The sequence below is a fragment of the Lissotriton helveticus genome, chromosome 7 (genome assembly GCF_964261635.1).
Source record: "Lissotriton helveticus chromosome 7, aLisHel1.1, whole genome shotgun sequence".
NCBI lineage: Eukaryota > Metazoa > Chordata > Amphibia > Caudata > Salamandridae > Lissotriton > Lissotriton helveticus.
The window spans coordinates 601,642,768-601,662,074 of NC_136068.1; the positions used below are offsets into that span (position 1 = coordinate 601,642,768).

The window sequence follows — 19,307 nt, forward strand, 5'->3', positions numbered from 1 at the left end:
GGCTCCTATGGCAAAAGCAGCAGGCGACCCATAGCTGGCAATACCTTCTGCACTGGGGAAAACAAAAAGGTGAAAGCCGGAATGCTTTCATGGGTAAATATTCAAGGCCCCCTTCTTGTCCTTCTTTTTTGTTTCGCACACTGTTCCTTTCTAGACAGAGACCAGCCTTATGTAAATGAACCTTGGTCTTGTTCCAATAGGAACAGTCCAACCCAAAATGCCAGACTTGGTCCCCTCTAGATAGGAGCACAAACAACCCCAGGCTGGTATTGGTTTACCTAGGCCTCATCAGTGAGGCAGCGTTTGATACCTATTGCACAGTGAGCACAGGGCTCACACTGTGCATACTGGTCACAATTGGGGGGTGTTGTAATGAGGGGAACATTAAGGTGAACGATGGAATGCTTGAATTAATGTAAGCCACCGGTAATTACTTGGTGCCATAGTCCAGTCTGTCCCTTTACGGCCCACTATTTCATTTTAGGCAGAGAACAGCCATATCCCAATCCATCCTGGTCCTGGCCCAATACGTACAGTCCATTCTGAACTGCCAGACCAGGTCCCCTCCAAATGGAAACACAAGCAGTGACTAAGAAGGCTACAACCGGTCTGGGGGATAGTGCTTCCATTCAGAAGGGGCTAGACTGGCAGTTCAGTCTTGAGTGCTCGTACTGGAGCAGGGCTAAGGCTGATTGTAACATGACCAGTGGCTGTCTGTGTTGGTTTGCTGGGGAAACAAGTGGTACACTGGAATGCGGCCCAAGTAATTACCAGAGCCTGAAATTATTTCATGCATTCAGTCTATCACCATGTTGTTTGTTATAATAGATACTCTAAGTGTGATGGGTAAGTCTATGCTTACTGTTCCACAGAATTCAGGCTGTATCTCACTCTGAAATCTAAGTCAGCCGAAAGCAGCCTTGGGCTGCGCTTGTTCCTCCCTGGAGTGGAATGGGTCTGACAGTTTTGGCTGAAGTATTCCTATTGAAGCAGGAATACGTTTGATTTCCTTATGGTTGGTCACTCTCTAGAGTGGCACAGTTGGTGAAAAACAATGGACTGCAATGTGGCAACAGCAATCGCCAGTGGCTGAGATTGATTCAACATTCTTTCCCTCTCCTTGTTTTTTTGCATTACATGCCTCAGCACCCACGCCCTGTTACAGGCAAGAGTGCAAAGGCAAAGAAGCTCTCAGGCGGTGCACTGAAAGTGCACCACCTTAAATGCGGCCCCTGATGGGAGCACTCTACAGGGCGGAAAGGGGTTCCTATGACCCCCCCCAGACATCCCCTTGCAGTAACTGACTGTACCCACCTGCAAGAGAATCTCTAATCCCCTTTAAAAGTGCAGCAGGATTGCCACCTGCACAGTGAAAACACTGAGCGGCTGTAAAGCAGCCGCTCCTTTTTTCACAGGAATGGGGGGCACCACATTCATGGTAATGAGGCACATTTTCATTTTTGTGCTGTGTGCACCTTTTTTTAAGGTGCACCTGCGTAAACAATGAAAATCCACATTCAGAGTAATATGGCACCTGGAGTCAAAATCAAAAGATGACTATTACACACTGTTTGGACTTGGCCCAGCTTCCCACAGTAAAGAGAATGTGAAACCACAGAAGATAAGTTGGATTTTTAAAGAGGCAAAATATTATTATTATTGATCTCATATAGTGTGCGATTACCTGAACTTGTCCTGGCACTTAGATAAGATGACTCACTTTGCGTCACAAAGCAAGAAATCATGAAAAAGAAAGGACTATTAGAAATCTAAATAAATTAAAAAACAAAAAAATTGGGTTTTAGAGAACTATGAAATTTAAAAAGATTAGTTTACAAACATAACTCAATCAGTAGTTTATTCCACGTCTGTTCTATATAATAACCGAAAAAGCACGTCCAGTGTTTAGGTACAGTATTCAAACAGGCGGAGGCCGAGCACAACCGTCTAGACGTGGTGTGCTTTTAAAACATGTCAGAGATGTAATTGGTTTGAGATGCTGGATAAATAGCCCTGTGGCACATGCAAAAAGCCTTAAACCCGCATCTTTTCCGAACTGGGAGCCAGTAACTGCATCAAGACACTATCAAATTTCCACATACCAAATACCAGTCTGGCAGCCATGTCTGAATCAAATGCAGTCACTGCAATAGATGAGCAGGGAGACCAACATACAGTGCATTGCAATAGTCTAACCTACTGAGAATCGAGCCTTGTATTAACAGTTGCCTGCCATAGCAAATTGGATGTTTCCGACTGCCCTATGGGCAGTCACATCATAATTGTGTGGTTGGAACCGTCGACCTATGGTCGGGTGGCTTTTAGACAGAAACGTTCTACTAGAGTTTTATATTTTAAAAATAACCAGTACTTCATTTACTCAAAGGAAAGTAGTGCAGTGGAAATGATTAACAACAAAAATAAAGAGACTATTTTAGAATCTTCTGCAGGTGAACATCAACATGAAACAAAAATAAAGCACTTATACAGTAGGGAACAATTAAATAAATCACTTATGACCCACTGACTGGTGCTAAGCCCAGGAGAAACCGTGTGGCTGTCCTTAATTATCTCAGCATCTCTAGTCTTATACTTTGCCTGTGAGGCTAATAAGAAGCGGCCCAGTTAAAAAGAAACACACACACACACTTTTCCAGCTTTTACTTGGCAAAAGTCTCTGAGTGAAATACTCCTGAGCAATGTTTTTTCTACGCTGGTTGCAATCCTGAGCGGCTAGTAACTCCTCTTGGCTTCAGTCAAAGGGGTAGAGGTGCCAGGCAGTTTGCTACAAATGTTTAGAACTTGCTACGATAGTGTGCCCGACTGTGGGTAAAATTCGGGGTGGATGCACCATTTGGATGGAGTTCTAGCCCAGCGCAGCCTGGAGACATGTGGCTGAAAGTCAGCACAATTGCTGCACTCCTACCTTAGATTGCCAGATGGTTGCGTCCGTGGGTGGAAATAAACCAGGGCAATCCAGAAAAAACAGGAATTGAAGGCAGGTTGGCACAGATTTCCCAGCCATACTAGGAATTTTTCAGGCAGCTTTTAAATCAGGAAGACTAAACTAGAATGGGTGGATTACATGCATCCTTGTGAGTAGTGAACTGTGTATGTTTATGATGATTTTCCTTAAAATGCTAAAAAAAAGTACAGTGTATTCATAGTTAAAATGTGGAATAAATTCTTGTCAAGCGAATAGGTTTAAAAAACACTAAACCAGATTTTAATGATAAAGAAGGAATTGAATATCTCCAATGGGCATTGAGCAGTGGACTCTATGAACCTCTCACCTCCCAGGTGCCTTCACACGACTGTTTCTTCAGCCGCAGGGCCCAGTTCTCTGGGCTGGCCTCTGCGCAGTGGTCCATGGACAGGATGACAGGTCGGGTCAGCAGAACTCCTGGTGGGCCGCAGCTAACTATCGGGCTCAGGAGGGTCTGGCAGCCAGCTAGGGGTAACCTCAAATATAGAAACAAAGAGAAGTGGAACAGAAAGGAGTGAGCAGAACTGAACTTAAAGCCAAGAAGAAATATATGGTTAAATTCAAGCACAATTCAAAGTACAAAGGGGCTCTAATGGTCTAGATAGAATGGAGGCCCTCTTCCCGTTTGCCTTATTACAGGGGTAGACCAAACCTCACATCAGAGCAAAGAAGAAATCACAAATGCCTTCCAAATCACAAACACTAATGAGTTCAAAAGGCAAAAAATAACAGAAATCAAATACCAAATGTCAAAAGAAAGAGCGCAGACTCAATACTGTTCAAATCCAATAACTGACAGAGCACAAATGTCAAATATCTGATAAGAAGCACAGTGGAGAGCAGAACTCAATATCAATCGCAAAGAAAAGACCCGGCCTTTCCAAACGTGTATGTCGAGCAAAGACAATACATTATGGAGAGAAAATAACTTATGAAGGCAAATAGGATATATCAAATAGTGAGTAAATAAGCAATACGCAACAAAGTGCAAAGATCCAAAAGGTAACTAAGCAGAATCGAAATAACTAAATAAATGTGACGACTCAATGCCTTATGAAAAGCAAGAGTTAAGAGACATCACCCAAATGAACACCAAAGACAAGTTACAGTGCAATGATTCAGTGACAAGTAGCAAGTAAATGCACAATACTAAACAGAGCAGCCAATACAATGACCAATGAAATAGAAATGCCCCACCTAAACATGCACATTCACATTATCCTACAGAGAGCAAAAACCCAAACCAATTGGCCAAAGTAGAGCAACAGTCAAATATCCTAAGGAGACTAAAACCCTGTACCAAATAAAGTGTGAAAACCAATTGGTGAATGGAAAGCAATCACCAACACACAGAGAAGAGCACAGATCTAATACCACTAAAGGCAAATGTCCAATCCTACAGAAAGGCAAAGATTGAATACTCAAACACGGCAAAGTTCTTTAGCCACTAGATGTAAACCAGGCAAATGAAGATAAGTACAGAACATTGAATGATTGTTAAAAATGTGAACAATTAGAGGCATAATGCTTAATAACGAGTAAAGTCCCAATACCCAGTGGACCAGGAGAGACCCAATACCATGTAGTACGGAAATGAAAAAAAGACCAATACCAGTACAGAGTACAATCCCACTGCCTACACAACAGATACTCAGCACCCATTTGAGAACAAAGAACTCTTCATCCCTGGAAAGCAAGTGTGTGAGGAAACACCCACTACTGAACATATGGTCATGACCAAATCGGAGCTTAGGACTCAATACTATAGGTAAATAATGCCCAATCGAAAGCACTTTTCCTGTATCCAAAAAGATAGAAAAAAATAGTCCTTAATGGAAAGCATAAAGTAAAGATTTAACAAGCAATGAAGAGAAAACACTCCAAACCCAAATAACAACCAATGTCCAGTGGAAAGAAAAAGCCCAACAAAATACCTAGTCACTAATTGGAAAACACAAAGAAAGAGCGAGGAAGAAATATGAAACTTAGGGTAAAACCTACATTGATAGCATAAGCACAATATCAAGCAAAGAATAAAGCCCTAATAACCATATGATGCAATCGCACTATTTAAGCAACCATGTAGGACTCATGCTTTCATTGTGGCCAAAATGCAAATTCGGATAAGGAAGCTAAAGCCATCTCTCAACTAAGTATAAGTAATTTACGATTAAATAAACTTTCTGAGAAGGAAAAAGTGTTTGAAAAACAAACTTCATTCAGTGCCTAAGAATAGTTAGTGCTTAATGAACTCTGCAAGTGATTATTGAATATAAAATAAATATTTTATAAACTGAGACACATTGCTTTATTTCTCAGTCTTCACAGTCCCCCTTACATGCACACGTATAAAAAGCTAACCCCATAGAATTGTAGACATCCAACGCACAATGAAATGCAAAGATATCAAATACCAAATGGAGAATAAATACCCAAACACTGAAACCGGAGGAACACACAAAGGAGCAAATACCATCATAGAGGGTAAAGACTTAAAACATAAAGCAAAGCAGAAACACAACATGCACTGAATAGCAAATACCCAACACACAACAAAGGTCAAAGCCCAATGCCAAAAGCAGAACAAAAACTCAATAACTAATAAAAGCATCGATTCAAAGACGAATAACAAACAAAGGCTGAATATCGACCTAGAAGCAAAGACTCAGAGCCAAATGGTGAACACGAACTCCACACACATAACACGCAAAGACTCAATATGCTGCGGAGAACAATGACCGAAATGGAATTCCAGAGGAAGGAAATGGCATGGAATGGAGGGAGACCACCGTGTTTAAGCCAGGAGTGGAGGTGCAGAACAAGGGAGGGAGAATTGTCAAGTGAAAGGCGGAATTTGGTTGGCTAAGGGCAGGAGAGACAATGAGTTAAAATAAAAAGTAAATCTAAGATGGCTGCAGTGAAACGATAATGAGAAAGGGGCAAGGAGAGAAAGCAGTGGAACGGGTGGGAATGCAGAGGAAGAGGATGTAGACCAGCATGAAGGAACAAGAAGAGAGATCTGAAAAAGGTGTGGAGGTAGGAAACAAGGACAAAAGGGAAAATGCAACTCTGAAATATAGAAATGCTTCCCCGAATTGTGTGGGGGCAGTAACACTCCGCTCTGAATGGCCCAGCTCCTGCATACCCCACCATGTAGGCGAAGTAAATAGTTGTAACACAAGTGGACAATAAGGAGTTGAGAATGAAAGCAGAGGCCAAGAGGCAGAAAAAGCACAGAAACGGTGAAGCTGGAAATGCCATCGAGCAAAGGAAGAGGGGGTAAGCCGTCATTCAATGTGGTGCAACTGATTGACACGTTTGACCTATAAAGAAATTTAATTAACGTGTAAAGGCAATTTAACTTCATGCTGGCTGATGCTGGTGTAATAAACTCTGAACTGCTCTGATTAGGGGAAGCCTCGTGAGAGAGTGGGGGTGGGGTTTGAAAATAAATTAAAAAAAGAGTCATAGAAAGATGGACAGAGAGGGTGCAGAAAATGGAAGGAATGATGAAAGTGGAAGAGACCTGGGGAGAAGCAAGAGGCAGAAAGGAAACAGAAAGTGAGAAGTGAAGCAGAGAGGAGGTAAAGGTGGATGGGTGAGAAAGAGAGTGATAGAGAGCGGGGTGGGGAGAAGCAGGGAGGGAAAGGCTCTTGCATAGTTGGGCAACTACAGAATGAAGAGACAATGAAAGAGGTAGAGAAACAGAGAGAACGAGAGGGAGAAGCATGGAGGGTGAGGCAGACAGATGCATGGGCAAATGGGTATTTAGAGACTAATGTGTATAGAGAAATAAAGCTATAGAAAGACATGTGTAGATATATGAGTGAAAGAAAGATTGAGAGTTGGAGAGGAGGGGACCAAGAATGAGAGAGATGAGGGACAATGAGCAAGTTGGTCGCGTAAAAATGAGGGGTATGTTAAGAGGTAAGAAAAGCGTGAGAGAAGCAAGGAGGGGTCGAGGGAAAGAAGAAACTTGGGCATGGAGAAAGAGGAATTGTTTTGGAACAGAGACAGAATCATGGACAGACAGATGATAATAGGGAGAAAGAGAGGTAATGAAGTAATTTAAATAAACATTGTATCATTATCAACCATGAGATATAGAATGGTTGCTCAGTAATTATATGATCAATCAATCAATCAAAGACATTTGTACAGCACGCAGTGAGGCGTCACGGCGCTCAAAGCAGACTGAAGAATAGGCTCAGCCAATACAATCTAAGGCTGATTGAAGAACCACGTTTTAAAATCTTTCCTGAAGCCCTGTTTAGACTCGGCCATGCGAACATGAATGGGCAGGGAGTTCTAAAGCTTGGCCGTCTGTACTGAAAACGACCTACCACATCGTTGGACCTTGGGATGCGGAAGAGATGCAGATGGTCAGATCTCAGGGCTCTCTCCTGATGGTATGATCTAGATGTGTATACCAGAAAATTGAGAAGGTGGTTGGCCCTGGTCTAAAACCTCATAACAGAAACAAGGAAGGAAGTCAGGAATGTGAATTGTCCAGTCACTCACCACCAGGAATGAGATGCACAAACCTCATGTGATCTGAGGTATGAAGTGCGCTACCTCGGAAGCAAGCAGGCGTGTAACCCTGGACGTTATACGTCCTGCCTGCCGCGTTCCATTACACAGCCAGTAGATATTGCATATCATGCCACCAGAGAGCATCTATTCTCCAACCAGGATCAGGAAGAGGAATGAACTCGGGACCTCATTACACGTTTACCAGATGTTGGTTTGGAGATACCAAAGGTTCGGATTATTCTATTGCAGCCACTTTCTCCATACCAAAATCCAGAAAATATAAGATGGTCTGGATTTTGGATATGAGAACCTCAGGCTCTGGACTAGAAATGATTGGGTCTGAAGACAGCAGCGTACTTGTTATGGCCCAGGGTAGTATCCATCCTTCCCCAGAGTTCACGATCTGGTATCTGGCACTCCTAACGAGGGTCTATATTTCTACCAATGAGGGCAGTCGCCTTCAAGACTGCCTGAATTATTGTTCATTAGTGGGTTCAGAGTCAGACCGATCTACTAAAATATCAACGCTGGGAACTGCCAGGAAAATAGGAAGAAAAAGAGCTATACAGCAATATACACTTTAATGAGGTCAACATATATAAAACAAAAGAGTTTCATAATTCCAAAGTAAGGTGTGGCATGTTGCACTTTATAGAGTTTGTAGTTATTGAAATACATTTTATTTTTCAAGGTAAATACAGAATGGTTTTTCAAAATGCTACCTATAGAATTTGGTAAAATGTTATATGGAATGATTTACAATGTTGTATTCCCGATAATGGTATTTATTGACTTGACAAAAACAAATACCTGCACAGTTTCCCAATCAAGTATAATCCTCAGGAGAGGCCTATGAGCAAACCTCAAAAGTAGGGCAGAAATACATCAGGGTCTCCTCCAGCTAATGGAACACATGAAAAGAAATCGCTAAGGACAGTCATAAGCTTGACTCTGATGACAAACCTGATGATACTGAATTGAAGATATTGTTTAATCAAAAAACCTAAGACCCAAATAACCAGACTTTGAAAGAAGAATATCAAAGTAGCCAAAAAAGATTCCCTCACTGAGAAAGTAAAAGAATCCCCGGAGAACGCTAAAGTAGTAGAAAGCGAAGACGTTCTTTTGTCCGTAATATCGACAGTATTACCAATATCGAATGCCGCTAAATGAGAGTTAGAAGATTGAGATTTCTGAATTTTATGCGGTCTTGATTATTCTCATTGGAGAGGAAGCGTCTTGCTCTTTATTCACAAGGTTCCATGTTACTCCTCGGAAAAGTATGCAGATCGTTAACCCAGTTGTCAGTCAATGTAGAAAAACAGCCTTCTGAAAGCAAAACGAGGGACGGTTTGATAAAGCAAGAAAGAGATGTGGCATCATGTTAGTGAGGCTATCAATTTTGCGTGATAGTACACAGAGGGCATAGTAACACAAATGTTGGGGTACAACTTTCATGCTTTGTGGTGTACAGCGGGGTTTGGTCTTAGCACCTGCCCTGTTCTACATGTATTCCAAGCCTCTCTGTGTGATCCTTGAGACGATAGGTGCATCCATTTTATGAAAAAAATATACATCTATCAGTTGGGAAAGAATGATCAGATGCCTAAAAATATGGACTACAACGCTAAGGATGCGTTAGGAAATAACTACTACTCTTCCATGTGCGGAGGTAACTGGTGTTAGCAGTCAAGTGCGTAGGGAGCATGTACTATAGACAGTGAAATCCTCTCACGCCCCCTACTGGTGAGTAACAGTTACCTTTAGGGAGAGATTTTCTCTTGCACCAAACTCTGCTAATGTTCTCTACAGATGAAGAAAGATGGGGTGATGATGGCACAAAGAGATGGAAAGCATGGGACCCAATATGTTGCTTTGATTTGACGAATGGGCTGAACCCTAAAGTTGACACGAAACAGCATTGATGATGATGGGTAAAACGTTGCTATATCAGGGTATGTTGTTGGTGTGTCAGCTACCAGGGAGTGTTGTTGAGGTACCCACCAGTAGAATAGGTGAAGCAGTGATCAGCTTATTTGCTCTTGCTATGGATTAATTCCCCAGAGCAACCTGCTCTCTGAAACCCTTGTCTCCTACTACTAACACAGTCATGTACTCACAGCCCACCAGGGGAATGCGCATACCTCACATCTTCCTGCTTGTGCAGCGTTAGATAGATTTCATAAATCTTCCCACGTGGAATGGCATCAGGGGGAATGACAAGGCTGATCCCTTCAAGAGAAAAACACAAACAGTACTTAGAAGCAAAACTCACAAATAAAAAAAGGCAACATTGGACTACAACAGAAGAAAAATAATAGCATGGGAGATAGAAAAAAAGCTTAGGCGAGAGAGAGAGTTATAGAGGAAGACAAGGTGAGGGAGAGAGACAGCGATAACCAGAAAAAGGGGTGATAGGGAGAGTGAAAGACAAAAGAAAGAGATAACTACAAAACCAAAGTGAGAAAGATTCTTAACACATTTGATAGACAAAGAAAGTTCTGTGGAATAACAGTGACAACACAGAGGAGCTAGAGAAGCATGGGCAGAGCTCAACTAGCTTCACTCCGCATAATTCGAGGAGTTGTTGAAAAACTCTACCAAATTCCGCCGAGCTCCACGAGCAGGCAGAGTATGCCTGGCCACCCCTAATGAAGTCCCCTTGGATGCTGAGGGTCGTTGGGGTCCAAGAACCCCTACTGTTCCCACCAGTAAGTCCCACACAGCGAGACTGCTATAGGAGCTCATCGGAGGCCCCGCCCCCTTTCTCCATCACTCCGCGAGCGCATCTCTAGGAACACTACTCATTGGGGCACGAGGTCTTTTTAGAAGCTGAGGGTCGTTGGGGGCCAATAACCCCTCCTGTTACCACCAGTAAGTCCCACACAGCGGGATTGCTGAGAGCTTGTCAGAGACTCACCCCCTTTCTCCACCACTCTGCGTACACACCTCCTGGTGTACTACTTGTTGGGGAATGATGTCCCCTTGGATGCTGAGGGTCGTTGGGGGCCAAGAACCCCTTTTGTTACCACCAGTAAGTTCCACACAGCAGAACTGCTGAGAGATCATTGGAGATCCAGCCCCCTTTCTCCAACACTCTGCAAACGCTCCTCCTGGCACACTACTACACTGGTAAACTCTGCTCTGCTGGCGGTTGGCGAATTTTTGTGAACTGCATGCTCCAAACGGAGCATGGAGTGGCAAAACTCTCCAAACTCTGCTGGTGAAGCAGAGTTTACCACCCACCCCTAGAAAACCAACACCAACAAGATATAAATAGACAAGACAAGGAAGAGAGGCAGACCCACAACACTACAGAGAAAGAGAGCCACCACACTACAAACAAAAAACAGAGTGGGAAAACATTACTATAGAGAGAAAAGCTACAACACTGCTAGGGGATAAAGAGACACAACATTGAGGTTGCAAGAGACGCAATGCGAACAAAAGACAAAGGAGCACAATGCAATAGTGAGATAGAGAATCATGACACAACAGAGTAAAACTTTCTAACTTTCCAATTCTCATTCTTTGATGAGTTCTTAACTTGCAGTACATTCTCATCTGTTGCTGGGTTGTTTGTTTTCTGAATGATATCCAAGGCACCCTGATCCATCCAACCCAGAACTGAAGATCCAGTATCTGCAACACGATTTGCATTCGGCCCTTCTGTTATTATATTTGAACACTAGTTATTGGAAACCTAGCATTTCAATTTCTTCCTCCGTAAAACGTTCTGGCCTTGTGTCTCATGCTGACAATCCATTTCCTGACTTCCTTGCAAATGTTTCCTTTCATACTTTATTTACAATAGTATAAGGTAAGCCTGAATCAGCAGCTATCCTTAAAATTTCTCCTCCTATTATTGTGTAACAGATTGCCACCTTTTTTACACTTCCTCCCATTCCCAATAAATTGTTATTCAAACTCAACACACAACAGACTCTTTACCCTTGAGATGAATATGAACCAGACCTCAAAAAGACTTGTCCCATAGACTCTGGAGCTCCTTGAGTCATAAAAATGGTCATGTTCTTCCACAGTTACACGTTTAATTTTTGACTGTTTTCTCATTTTATACATACTCTTACAAAATGTCAAATTTTCCCACAACCTGAGAATTTTTGAATTATTGATGGCATTTTGAACTAAATGTTAAATATCTGTACTTCAACACCCATAACACTTATTTTGCATTTCTTTATTTTTCTTCGATTCATTTTCAGTCTTTCTCTTATAACCCCCTATATGTTCCTTACTGTGAACATCTTTATGGTACTTTCTACTGAAAGCTTCCTGATTCTTTCCCTTTTTCTTTTTTACTCTCCAAACTACTTTCTTGTGTTCCGCGTTTACCCCTTTCAAAACGGCTCGGGCACACTCTCCAATCACCTCAGGCTTCATAATGGTGGCTATAACCCTTTCCAGAATCGCCGCATTGCTCAATAATTCCTGGAACCCAAATATGCTAACACTACAGTATAATTCGGGGACATCAGAAAAAGATTGAGAATTGTGTTCTTTTGTATTCCTATTCTTTGCAGACTTTTGATATTTAATTCATGTAGTTACCTGCCTGCCATATGAAAACTCAATAAAAAATATTTATGAAAAAGAGAGAATGAAACAAGCCAAGAAGAACAGAAATGTGTGCAGAGAGAAAAACAGAAAACCAGGGATGGGGTGGCATGTGAAGAGAGAGCGGGGGGGGGGGGGAGACAGACATACAGATAGAGGCTCAGAGAGAGAGAGAGAGAGAGAGAGAGAGAGCGCGAAAGAGAGAGAGGGAGATGCTGCAGGGCACACAACACTACTAGAGAGAACACACCACAAAGCATAGGAAGGTGGAGAACTACAGAGGGAGAGACAGAGTGGGACAAAGAAAAACTGAGAAAGAGAGACAAAAAGAGGAAAACGATTGAGAGACAAAGAGAGAGAACACCCAGCAATATCTGAGAGAACTACAGCTCTAAGTAGACCGGAACATGAAAAGAAAGAGGGAAAGCTAGAGCGAGAGAGAGAAAAAAGCAACACTATAGAATGAGAAAGAGAGAGAACTACAGATAACGGAGAAGTACAACTGAATCAAAGGGTGATTTCCCATTGAGAGCATGCATTGTAAAATGGATACCATGGATCCTTGAGTACCTGTATTGGGAACCATCAGACGTCCTCCCAAAAAATTAAACGTCCCGTAGGCCATATTGGTGGCTCCGCGAGGCAGGGACCTGAAGTAGTTTTGCGTGGAGAGCCTCGATACGAAGTCTGCTGCGTCGGTGGCTGGTGAACTATGGTGTAGTGTGTGGCGCCCGCTCATTAGCGGGTTGAGCAGGTGGCCATTGGTTAACTGGAACTTGCTGGTGCCATCCTGGCGGGGGCAAAGGGAGCCCTGGTAGGTCATGGTGGTGGTGCTGAGATCCGGTTGGATGGTAAGCAGGTGCGGGTCATCTGTTGGAGGAGAGATGCAGAGCTTTAGGGCAACACCTGTCAAGAACTCGTTTAAAATTGTCTTTCTAGGGTAATGAATCACAGATTACTTCAATATTTCAAGGATGATGGCCGTCTTATATATTGAAAAGTAGGCCACATTACTCAGCATATGGTCACTCTCACACCAACTTGAAAATCACTAGAGGTTTACTAGGCAGAAGGAACTTATGAGATTTCCTGGACAGAGATCTCTTTTAGTGGGAAAAAGGGCTGGTGGAGAGTGTATTACATGTCTTGGGTTAGTCTGACAAACAGGTTAGCTCATATCAAGGGCTAGCCTGGCCTGTAACTGACTTTTCTGAAGCACTAATGGCCATGGAAACCACCCATCTTTTAGGATATTTAGCATTTTCCCTCTTGGTCAGTTACTTCATCATAGGTGTGCATGACGGCCACGCCCTCCAATGTGCCAAAGTGACTTACCTGCTTTGCTTGGCTTGATGCTGACTGGCTGGAAGCCGGAAGTTAAGATGGAGGAGTCCGCAACGTCTGAGTCCAGCCCCCCCTTCTTCCGGCAGTAGACCAGGAGACCCACGAGCAGCAAAAGGACAAGGCAGACGGCCACGGCGATCAGACCCACATAGAGGGCCACATCCTCTGGTCCGGCAGCAACTGATTTTATGGGATAAAGATTGGGGTGGCAAAGGAAAAAGGGAGGGAAGGAGGTTTGAGAAAAGAGTAAAGGAAGAAGAAAAAAAGTTGGAGAGGGTAAAAGAGCGAGAGAAACACCAGGAGAAAATGAGAGAAAGGATGTCACAGAGGGAAGAGAGTGAAAGAAGGCAGAATGTAAGGAAAGGTGAGAAGTAGAGAGTGGGAGAACCGTAGAAGACATTATTAAGGTTTCAAGAGAATCGAGTATGAGAAAAGGAGACAGAAAAGAGAATTGGTGAGACACGTTTACATTAAAGGAGTGAGTTGGAAGAGAAACAAAAAAGGTCACCGGTGGTGGAGCGTGGGAAGATACGATGAATAGTTACACAGGAGGGAAAGAATGGGATCGTCAGGGTGGAAAATTGAAAAAATAGCAATAAAGGGAATAGATAGGGGAGAATACAGGGTGTAGGGCCAGAAAGAGAGAACGATATTGACGTAAAGCAGTTGGAAAGGAAAGAAAAAAGGAGTAGACGAGGGAAAGGAAAATGAGACAGTGAGATGGAGCAAGAGAAGGAGAGAAGGAAATGTATAAAGTAAAGAAATAGAATGATATAGGGGAGGATTACGGTACCAGGAGAAGGAAAAATGGGAAATAAAACAGAGATCAAAAGGTGAGATTAACAGTTCACATAAAGAAGGCAACAAATAAAAGAGATTCTTTTTTTTCACTGGGGCTCGACTCGAAGGTGGCATTTGGGCTTAAATAGATTGAATACAATCTGAAATTACTTTCAAAGCTGACCGAGAACAAGTCGCTCAAAAGAGCAGACAGCTAGGCTAGTTCGTGTTGTCACTCACACAAAGCAGGTCGCTCCTGGGGCCATCTTCCTGATATTCCAGTCCCTCTAGGAACCAGGAGCGTGTATGTGCCCTTGCCCACACAGTAAGCACAAGCATGCCCCCTTTGCCATTTACTTCCCCATCCACCCAACATCCCCACTCTCACCCAAAGAATATACACTGAAATGTTCCCTTTTTTCAGGAGCCCCACACTTTGCCTGGTTTATCACTGAGGCCATGACTGGGAACCAACAGCAGCCATGTCAAAAATATTCACACCTGTACTACACTGCACGGGACGGGACTCCTTCCACGAAGTGGCAGATGACACTAAAACGATATAGAGATGGGCATCTAATTCTTGTATGATTTATAAGCGGTGATACATTTTATAAAACCCTCATATGCAACCTCGACAAAAGACCCTGAAAAATCATTAGCAAAGCCAATAGGTCTCGACGATGTGAGAGCTAGTGGCTTTGCCAATGTCTTTTGGCCTGTACAGCAGCATCAATTGGAATGGGAATAGATATGCATTTGTGTGGAAGCAAAGTGCTCTAGAATATACTGGTGTAGGTTAAAAGGTCAAGTAACAGTTGCATTGTCAAACCAGATGTAAAACCTCTTGCAGGTTAATGGCTGCCCTCCTTCCATCTGTGCTGCTGCCAGAGAAAAACAACGTATATTATCTAGTATCTAAGACACTTTAATAGCATTAAAATGTCATATTCTGCCCCTGAAAGTTCAAGCTTAGGCAGCTGGATAAATAAAATGATCACAGTTGTTTGGAGGGCAGCTCTTTTTAGGTCTCGGATTGACGTAAGCAGCGCATGCGCTGCTCTCGTCATACGAGCCTTCTTGGAATCGATACGATTCCAGAAGCCTCGTCCCTGTTCCGCCTTCAGCTTTCATTCGTGCGCGTCGTTTGGCGTCATGAATTATGCCAAAGAAAGAAACTGTATAGTGTACGCTGCGCTTTATAAATGCCTTTCACATCACATCACATCACATCACAATGATTGCACTGAAGGCATGTCAATCCTTCCTTGTTGCCACCCTGTCTCCGTTTAGGCACGCCCACCGGGATTGGATTTTTTACCCGCGGCGTTATACTATTGCCTTTAATTACTGGGGAAGCACTATTTGTTTCACCTTCCGTTGGTCTATCTCAGAAACACGTTGCTTACATGTTGCGTCTACCAGAATACCAATCTCTCGCCCCGTTTCCCCCTTTGTGCGATTTCGCCGCTTTTCCTTTCAATTCCTGTCACGCTGTAATGTCATCTATCCCCCTTCCCTCCACATCAGTCCCACAAAAGGTTATTTTATTTACGTGTGGTATGCAATTTTTTTTATTTAACGTTCCGTGCTCTCTGAGGCATTTCCTGTTGCTGACCAGACCGAGAGTTGGTTGCTGTGTCAATGATGTGGCTACAAATGTACATGGTGCTAGTGCACATAAAGCTACCGTTGTGGGGCTTTTGATGTAAACCCCAACCAAGGCACAGTTATGCTCAGTGGAAGAATAGCCCGCCCCCATCTCCTCCCTGATCCATTAAGCAGCTCTGCCCCTCCTTTGTTGGCCTCGCTGTGCTTTGACTTCTGCTCTTTTCTTTTAGAGCTGCTGCCCTGGGGCAGTGACACAGATGTCCCTCGGAGACAGAGGCGTGGTTTCATCTTCAGAGCCTGTCTCTCTACTACTCTCTCTCTCCTACTCTCTCTTTACTACTCACTCTCTACCACTACTACTCTCTACTACTCACTCTCTACCACTCACTGTCTACTACTCTCTACTACACCCTCTCTATTACACACTCTACTACTCACTCTCTACTACTCACTCTCTACTACTCACTCTATTACTCACTCTATTACTCTCTACTACTCACTCTCTACTCTCTCTCAACCTCTCTCTACTACTCTACTCTCTACCCTCTACCTCTTTACCTCTCTCTCTCTCTACGCGCACACATATATGTATATATATGCATATGCATTTATATAAATGTATGTGTGTGTATATATATATATATATATATATATATATTTATATATACATCTGCATATCTATATAAATACAAAAATAAATGCATGCATACATATACATATATGCATACATATGCATGTTATGTACATGAAAGTTTGAAAAATACTAGTAAAAGCTAAGCTAAAAAGCCACCAAATTACAAACAGAATTGCTTTAACTTAAACGAGGGGGAGACCTTTTGCATTTTCAATGCTTGTTTGTAGAAGCAGGAAATGTCTGCCCATTCAAAGCATATACTCCTGCCAGCCAACGTATGGGCGGAGCCAAAGCCCCTCTTTAGTGATGTTTACATAATTGTCTGGTGATTGGTGACAGCTGTGCTGTCAAGGCAGACCATAAAAAGTGCTTTGATGTAGTAAAGGGAAGCTAAAACAAAAGCACTATGACACAGCCAAAGCTGGCCTCGTCATATCACTTTTTTCATATGGCAGGTGAAAGGTTGTGGGCAACACAGACAACAGGAGGGTGGGGGGTATGAGGGAAATAACAACACAGACCATAGGAGGTTGGCAGTGAGAGGGAAGGGGCAACATGAATTGCAGGAGGGTGGGGAGTGGAATGGAAGAAGCCACACGGACAAGTGGGGGTGGGAGAGAGCAAACAACATGGACAAAGGTTTTAACACAACAAGATATGGACAGTGGACCACTCCTATTTCAAGCACCAATCCTGATATCCCCCAAAAAATGTTTTTCTTTTTAATGATTCATAGTGCGCTAGCGTGCAATTTTCAAATGCCCTCTGTCCACCAGAGCATATCCAAAGATCTGGAAAAAGTCTAAATTTTTGTTATAAATGAAAAAGCACCGCTACTAATCATGAAAATCCAAGGTTTGTTGGAGAGTAATCACTCGTTGGTTAGTTCACATATGTACAGACGCTGAAGTACGAAAAAATGATGATGGGAAAATGTGAAATTCAATATTCTTTTAATAGTCCATACAGACACCAGCCAACGCGTTTCGTTCTGTTACCAGAACTTCTTCAGGGCGCAATTTTTTCAAGGCGTGGATTGTATCCAGTCCAAAATCCTCATCCAAAATATATATTTGTTGGGTTAGTTTTTGTCTCACTTTAATAAACCCCTGTTGTTCAATGTTATCAGTCGGTTATCGAAAAATGGAGAGAGCTGAAAGTGTTCAATTATGAACCCGGTAATACCCTTCTCAGTATGTGCAAAGTCTTGTTTCGCTGATTAAAGCTGTCCCTCCTCTATTTATTTTTAGAATTCCAAAACAATATCACCATAAGGCAGTAGCCAGTGTGCTCGAAGCACCAACTCCTGTAGTGGCGTCTCAGATCTCCGACGCGTGTATCGATCCAACTAAGGTAGCTACCTTAAAAGAATATTGAATTTCACATTTTCCCATCATCATTTTTTCGTACTTCAGCGTCTGTACATATGTGAACTAACCAACGAGTGATTACTCTCCAACAAACCTTGGATTTTCATGATTAGTAGCGGTGCTTTTTCATTTATAACAAAAACATGGACAAAGGTGAGGTGGAGTAATGGGAGGAAAGAAGCAACAAGGAAGTTAGGGGTAGATAATAAAAAAGAAAAATAGTACCTCAATGACAGCGCCAGCATCAGTAGTACCCTAATCAAGATGAAGCAATTGATACTTTGTCCATGCTCCAGATGAAAGAAGAGGAAGTGAACCAGCACACTTTGCCCAGTAAGGAGGCACCAAATTAGACTGACAATGAAACTCACGAATGGTAAGCAATGGGTGAGCTCCAAGCTCCTTGTTGAAAACAATATCTCTCGCAAACAAGATCGCATGCGCTAGTGCATGCGCTGTCACAGGTGAGACCTAATAAAAAGCACAGAAATAAAATGGTTTGAACCTTATCTCACCAACTGGCATCAATGTGTTAAAGATGGGGAGTTTCTCTTCACTGCCACTAAGAGTGGCATACCCAAGGGCTCGATATCTGCACCCTGATGCCTTGGGTCACTAGCTTTCCAGCTACCTGCAGGTAATTCTCTAGCCCAGCTTAATAAATTCGAAGTGTTTGCTTGGTTGAATTATTATGTGTAAAACAAAATTCAAAAGTGTGCATTTCAGGACTCATAAGGTGATGTTTGGAAAAAAACGGCTGAAATTTCAATTGAATATCCAGTAGAACTTTCAGCTCAGTGATCACAGCCAAAGGCTTGGGTAACAATAAAAATTATTATTTCATTGCAAAATACTCTTCGGAATGAATGTGTGCTTTACAAATACATGATATGCTATGTTGTATTTAAAGCTGATCTTTGAGTAGAGTGATTAATAATTTTATGTTTCAGAGACTTATAATTACTAATGTTCATTGTAGCTATGAGTGTTTTGTATTACTCATGTAGAGTAATTTCAAAATAATACACCCTGCCTGATGGCCTGAGGTGATCACTGCTGATAATCTTGCATAGGGTGGCCACTAATGTAATCTTGCATGATGTGGTCACTATTACAACACTAATAATATTAGTAGCTCTGGATGATTTTCATTGACCATAAGTAGCTCTTCATACAGAAAAGGTTGGAGACCACTGCTCTGGCAAAACCCCATCCCTCCTTTATGATGAATTGACAAGGTCATACTAGGTCTTAGTATCACCCGCTTTATGGGAGCCATTAAGCATATGCTCTACTGTGGGCATGAGAGTACTGAGATTAGGTCCAAGTAAATTAACTTAGGATACACCCCCTTCCAGCAACCCCAATGTATGCCTCCTTTTATCCTCCTGTCTCATTTTTCTCTCATTTTAATATTACATGCCCTCCATTCCTTTTTTTTTTACTTTACGTTCGTCTTTTTTCTCACTTT

General features: G+C 42.5%; 1 protein-coding gene across 1 annotated transcript in view; it reads right to left on the reverse strand.

Annotated features, from left to right (window-relative positions):
• UNC5A (unc-5 netrin receptor A) overlaps positions 1–19,307 on the reverse strand; it is a 391,034-nt gene that overhangs the window by 112,890 nt on the left and 258,837 nt on the right. Inside the window, exons 8-11 of the mRNA XM_078653214.1 lie at positions 13,433–13,621; positions 12,668–12,967; positions 9,664–9,751; positions 3,294–3,462 (exon numbers count right to left, since the gene is read on the reverse strand). Coding sequence (XP_078509340.1) covers positions 3,294–3,462; positions 9,664–9,751; positions 12,668–12,967; positions 13,433–13,621 — 746 coding nt within the window. The remainder of the gene's footprint in view (positions 1–3,293; positions 3,463–9,663; positions 9,752–12,667; positions 12,968–13,432; positions 13,622–19,307) is intronic.